Genomic DNA, 6,624 nt, shown 5'->3' on the forward strand with positions numbered 1-6,624 from the left:
AAAAAAAAAAAAAAAAAAAAAAAAAAAAAAAAAAAAAAAATAAACACATCATGGTAAAATTAATACCTTCTCAGCTTCGCATCGAAGCTAATAGTAACTGTATAAAAATGAATTTTTTTTTATGAAAATTTTATTTAATTGAGCTGTTTTGAATTGAATGTTGTTGGACCGTGAAATCTAGTTATGTTTCGCATAACTAAAAATGATAATTATATTTTTCGGTAAATACTATTGTATTTTTTTTTATCGTATTATTGTTCGTTGTACGAATTATGATTAAACATCGACTGTAAAGTTATTAAAATAATGACTTTATATATAAATACGGTATAATTTCCAACAAAATTTATTTAAACTTTTCAAATAGATTGCAAAATTAAAAAAAATGATTAAAATCTGTTTTTTTTTTTTGTTTTTAAATGTCGTACGTGATTCGAAACCCAACCAACTTTTGTACAGAGGGCATGCGAGAAATCACTGTACTTGGTAGTTCTTCAGAGAACGCCACTCATTCATCTAAAAATTGGCTAGCCAAATCTAACTTAATTATTTAAAAGAAATAATGTACTAAACCACAATATTAATTAAATTGAAAAATCCCAAATGAAACTGATACCACCACCCACTAATATCTCTAGGAAAAACTCGTATTATCGTTGATCTAAACTGGTGTTTATTGTAACGTTTAATGAACAACGATAAAATCGCTAATGTTATCATCAGACCAATAGTTTATATTTCGTCCGTATTAGAAATTTAATAGAAAAAGTGATGGTAGAAACCAAATAATGACATTTTGTTGAAATATTATTATTATTTTTAATTCTATAACTATAACAAATATTTTAAATGTTATTTGTAACATTGATATATGAGGTTATTACAATAAAAATCGTATGATAATCAATATTCGTTATCTGAATAAATATTAACATTATTATATAAATATCCAATATATATTATATATTAAAGTAGTGTTAAATATATTCAACATTATTTCAATGATTTATATTAAAGATAAATAATTTGAATTGAATTTAAATCGTAAAGATATAATTCATAATGTTTAATATATCATTTGATTTCAATAAAAAGATTACACATTACAAGAAATTGAATATTACTTATTTTTAATATTTTTATATTTTAGTGACATTAATTATATTACATAAAGTAATGCGTAGCATTTTGTATTCTAATTTAACTTTGCCCAAAAAAGTGCTGCCGAAATTTTTCTGTTGTATAAAATTTATCCAATTGTATTTTTTTTTTTAAATGTGTTTTCAAGTGAATATGTATCAATATTGAAAGCCAATCTCATAAAAAAATAGAGGTATAACTTTTTATTGTAATTTTCAATTCAACTTTTATTCACGCAAGTCTAAGCTCAACAATAATTTTATTTCCTAGGACATATTAAAATATAAAAGTCAAGTACAACAGGAATCTAGTATTGCGGTATTGTAATATTTTCTATATATGTAATAATCCGATATCTTAGAATTATTAAAAATCACCATTGAAAATGCTTCGGAAAAAAAAATTAAACCTATCTACCAATAATAATATTATTTTTGATTTTATAAATCGATTACTAGAAGAGAACGAATTATCAGAACGTTTTAATGTTTTAATCGTATATTACATTGAACAAGCTTTAATAAATACTACACTAATAATGTAATAGTTAAAAAAATAATTATAAACGGGTAAATTTTTTTATCTACTATATCTAGAAGTTTGGCTTCTCAAAAGTAGGTATCGGAGCTGTCCGTTTGACTGCATAATAAATGAGTCGTTGTGAGAAAAAAAATTGAACTTCCATTTCCACGATTTTTCCCACCATTTATCGAACGAAAGCGCAAACGATCCAACTACGTTTTCTATATTTATTGTTCCATTTTTCATCATATATAATTCCTTGAATCAAACACACACACAAAATGCCGTTACATTGAATCGTGTTAAAACTAATCAGTGAAAATAAGTAAGTAAGTAATTAACTAACTAATTTAATAAGTAAATTAAAATCAAAAGAAACCAACTACTCAATAACCGTAAACGAGAGTTTATAATATCATCTTACTTTTTTAATTGTACACATCAACTCGCGGTTAATGTATCCTATTTTGACGAAATGTAGTATGGCTTTTTCATTCCCACAAAATTGTGCGATTTCAAGAGTTCTGTAATTCACGCAATCTATGTAATGCTCTTTGCATTTTATTATTTCAAAACTTAACTGTAACCGAAACGAAAATTAAAAAAAGTACGGTAAATACATCAAGAATTCTCACTTTTTGTATAATAAAATTAAAATTAAACGTTATTGCTACGTTAAGAAGATCGGATCCATTCGATTGACTGACGTAAACTTCATTTACATGTCCGAACTTATTGTGTATGATCCATTCGAATTTATCGAACCGAATAGCCACTTTAGTACCTTTAAGCACAGCTAAACAACTCTTTGATAAAAAAAAAAAACGATCCGTTAATTTTCAAATATTATACATACTAGGTACAAATACACTACTTACTACTTGTAAATTAGATAAAATCATTGATTTAGCCAACGACCAAAGAAATAACGATGCCGTGAAATGCATTTTTTGATAAGTGAAAAATACACGCACTATACATTTTTACGCATCTTAAATAAAAAGAAAATGTAACCGTTAATTGTATGAAATTATCTGAATAACCTAATTATCTGATTGAAAATTTCATTTATAAATTTGCAGTATATATATATATATATATATATGGTACGTTTTCGTCTAATTGCTGAATAAATATTTCTTCACATGCATCACCTACAAGTACCCATTCCGTTTATATAACTAAATATCATTGAAAATATTTCTGTGAAATATGAAATATTCTCAATATTCAAATAAATACATATTAAAGAACATATTGTGTATGTCATGAGTTTTATGCTGACGTTTGCATTTCATTGTATAGTTTCAAGATCTTAGAACATGATGTCATTTTGGTAATGTCCCCATGCATAACAATTAAATTTTTTTTTTCTACAATTGTCTATCATTGTAAAAACGGCAATGCAAATAAACTCAATATACCAACAGTAGTTGCTCTGAGAAAAGAATAACTAGCAATTATTATTATATCCTTTTAAATATTCGATTAGCACAAAACACAATCAATAAATTTATGACACGGATATATCTGAACATATTTCAATAGACATTTATAGACATACATAAATTATTCAAATAACACGGAGTTTGTCCATTGAAGTTTTTAACAATGTAAATTTTTAAGTAATATCGAATGAATTATTTTGATTAAGAATAAATTACTTACTCATAATGCTTATGAGATTTCTACTCATTGGTCGTAAAACATTACTAATCGTGACAGAATTTGTCAAATAATGATTTGTTAAGTGAAAAACAACAGTTTTTTTAAAACTGGTTAAAAATTTTCGTAAAAAATACTTTTTACGAAAATGTTATGTCAATTCTGTGGCAAATGAGCATAAATTGTTATGTCATTATTTTTAGTCGTTTTTTTTTTTTGCAAACGATTCTAATTGGATTTTCTCTTGACTCGTTAGCCGCCCCAATGTATTTCATACAATAATTCATTACATATTTTATAATAACATCTCGTATAATTGAACTATTATACAAAGGAACCTTATATTACTTTTGAAAAATAAATTCATCTAACATTTTTTGGTTGATTTTGTAAAATAATAACAATAATTTTTAACTGTAATAATCTATTGATAATTAGTGAAAAAATTAATTGTCATTATTCAATTTTATTTTGAATCAACAGTGGTTTTCATGAGAAATAAAAAGTAATCGTTTTTCTCTTGAATAATATATTATACTTTTGTGCTCTTTATATTTATTTATAAAAATCTTATCACTGACATTAATCAAACAACTGGACTTTCTCATAAGTATAAATAATTTTTATAATATGTTACAAACAAGTTCTTGGGAAATTTGCTCATTTGAGAGTAAATCGCTCACTAGTTTTGTTAAGAAGTGACACGGCCCCGCGTCGTTCTCTATACGCGGAGCCCCGCGACCCGTGACACCTTTATCAGCCGCCGCCCTACTACGTGCATATGGTAGTTTGACTGACTAACACCGCGTGCGATATGCCACGGTACAAAGTCCAGCAAGTGCCGCACGTCCATCTACGACCCGCCGCAAATATACGTTAAGTCATCTCCGTGACACCACACCGATTGGATTGCTCGCCGAACACGCCGTTACGATTATTGTCTTCGTGCATACACATATATATATTTTCCGTAAAAGAACTGCTTACGGTGTTTGCTTCTGTTATATTTGTATATATAACAATCTAAAGTTTGTACAACCTAAAATAAAGTATACGTTACTTTGAACCCAAAAGGTGTTGTGTTTCTTTCTTTTTCGTTAGTACATTAATACCACCCGAGTGCGGTAAAAATCAGCAACCGCAACAGAAGAATACATTTTTTGATTTTTCCGACGACCACTCTACGAACCTATATTTAAAAGATATCATATATAGTTCATTAATTGCGTTAAACTTTGTCAAATCTTTACATTTGCTTTTATTATTTTGTACAAGTTGTGAAATCGATGACGACTACTATTTAAATCACAACCCATTTTTTTTATTGTTTTTGCTGAAAATCGTTTGAATTTTTTGTGAACACGATTTTCAATATCCCCTCAAAACGTTTTCTATTTTAATTTGAACAATTCAATTCTTGCTTGAAAGAATTGCAAAGAGGATGTATCTATGTTTACTGTTGAGTTCTGATGTTTCGGACTCTCTGTCTTATCGTTTACTAATCAAAAAATGTGAATACAAATGAAAACTCTTTTATTGTCAACTATTATGGTCGTTTCATATCGCGATCTAGGAGTTGGTTAAATATTTGTGTATAACTAAGTGGGGTTATTGTTGTTATCATTTGTATTTAAAACATAATTGAATAATAAATTTGTTAAAGCTTTCATGGATTATCTTGTTGCTTGAAATGAGTTTGCAATGAGTTTGAAACATCAGAACTCATCTGTAGATTTATATAATATTCATGAAAATAAGTGTACCACATTATAAGGTATATTAAAATACAAAATTCAAAAATTTAAAACAAACATAGCATAATATTCAATATAATAAACATTTTCACTATATCTCGATTTCTTTTTTAATAGTAAAATGTATTACATAAGGTTTAATTTAAGATTTAATAAAAGTGTCAGTGTTTTCAGAACATTTTCAAAAATTATGTTGAAGAAGTTTAACTTGTGTGTAAAAATTGTTATTTAATCTCCCTTGTAGGCAGTTCAAGAGTGAGACTTAAAAAAAAATGTATATCAAATGAATGAAAAATATCTAAAGTTTTAATATAAAAAAAAAAGTTTTAATTTGTTCATTTTTCAAAAAGTTATTGAAGTTTTAAGTATTAAAATATTTTATGTTAAACAGTGATTTTACATAAAAATTACATAGAAGAAAAGGAATCAGGACAATTTAGTTTTTTTTTTTGAACGTATAGTATCTATTGTAACCTTTAATTTAACATATATTTAAAGCACGGAGAATTTCCAGAATATTGTTGAAAGTTATTTTAAAAAAGTTTTACTATTTATTCGTATTTTTAAAAATTTAAACCCCCCTCTGTATAATGGGAAATAGTCCGATTTAAAAAAGAGTATTTCAAATGAAAGACATAAACATAAAGTATTTATAAAAAAAGAATTGTAATGATCCATATATTTTTCAAAAGTTATAGTAATTTAAAATTGAAAAAATATAATATGAAGTCGTAAATTTTTTTCACCAAATCCTTCTTGTTAAAGAAGAAGGAAGCGGAACGCCTGAGACAGAGGCAACCACGCTTCACGGTTAACAAACATAAAGTCCACCATGGACCTAACTCGGAACGTGGACCATAGTCGAGACTATAAAGAGTCCCGTTCCTGGGCCCACGCCTCGCACCGGAAGAGGGTGTGCAGAGCGCTATCAGCCTCTCCCGGGCGATCCGAACAGTGGTCGCACGTCGGCGCGGCTGCTTTACGAATACGGTGCAAGTACTCGTTAAAGCAGCCGTGGCCGGACATCACTTGGGTGAGACGATAAGTCATCTCACCGTAAGTCCGGTCCACCCACCTGACCAGCCTATCGGGTCCTATGAGGGACCTGGTCCACTCGCCTTTCGTCGTTTCCTCCGAGAGGCGAGTCCGCCACCGGAGCATAGTCATCCGCCTGAGCGCTTGACGGAAGTCCCGTCTAGGGTCCACGCTCCGAGTCGATCAGGTCCTGGTGGACCTGATGTTGGGAATCCGGGAGGCGTGGAGGCACGTCCAGGCGTTCGCCAAATCCATCTTAAAAAAGAAGGAGGAAGCTGAACGCCTGAGACAAAGGCAGCCGCGCCGCCCGGTAAAGGAGGACCTAAGGCGCTGATTTAGGCCGGCGCCTTAGATATTCGTGTTTATATGTTTTTGTGAGTTATTTTTGCCCCCTTCGCTTTTAACGGAGGAGGCCACACCACGTTGTGAATCAGCTCTTGATTAATTTCGGGCCAATTCACAACGTGGTGGTGTGAGTTTTAGAGACGGCGTGGGCCGCCCTGAAGTA

The 6,624-nt window shown here is 29.7% G+C and overlaps 1 protein-coding gene across 2 annotated transcripts; it reads right to left on the reverse strand.

Annotated features, from left to right (window-relative positions):
• Positions 1 to 1,719: 1,719 nt before the first annotated feature.
• LOC126895899 (uncharacterized) lies at positions 1,720 to 3,455 on the reverse strand. 2 transcript variants are annotated; one of them, XM_050668225.1, is made up of 5 exons: positions 3,331 to 3,455; positions 2,541 to 2,653; positions 2,298 to 2,468; positions 2,087 to 2,242; positions 1,720 to 1,920 (listed from the first exon to the last, which is right to left on the reverse strand). In XM_050668225.1, the coding sequence occupies exons 2-5, from the start codon at positions 2,607 to 2,609 to the stop codon at positions 1,720 to 1,722; spliced, it is 597 nt and encodes a 198-aa protein (XP_050524182.1). In that variant the 5' UTR covers positions 2,610 to 2,653; positions 3,331 to 3,455. The 2 variants fall into 2 exon arrangements, with proteins under 2 accessions (XP_050524182.1, XP_050524183.1); XM_050668226.1 differs by lacking the exon at positions 3,331 to 3,455 and having other exon boundaries at positions 2,541 to 2,944.
• Between the last annotated feature and the right edge of the window lie 3,169 nt (positions 3,456 to 6,624).

Source organism: Daktulosphaira vitifoliae, unplaced genomic scaffold (genome assembly GCF_025091365.1).
Source record: "Daktulosphaira vitifoliae isolate Bord-2020 unplaced genomic scaffold, ASM2509136v1 Scaffold_1, whole genome shotgun sequence".
Taxonomy (NCBI): Eukaryota; Metazoa; Arthropoda; class Insecta; order Hemiptera; family Phylloxeridae; genus Daktulosphaira; species Daktulosphaira vitifoliae.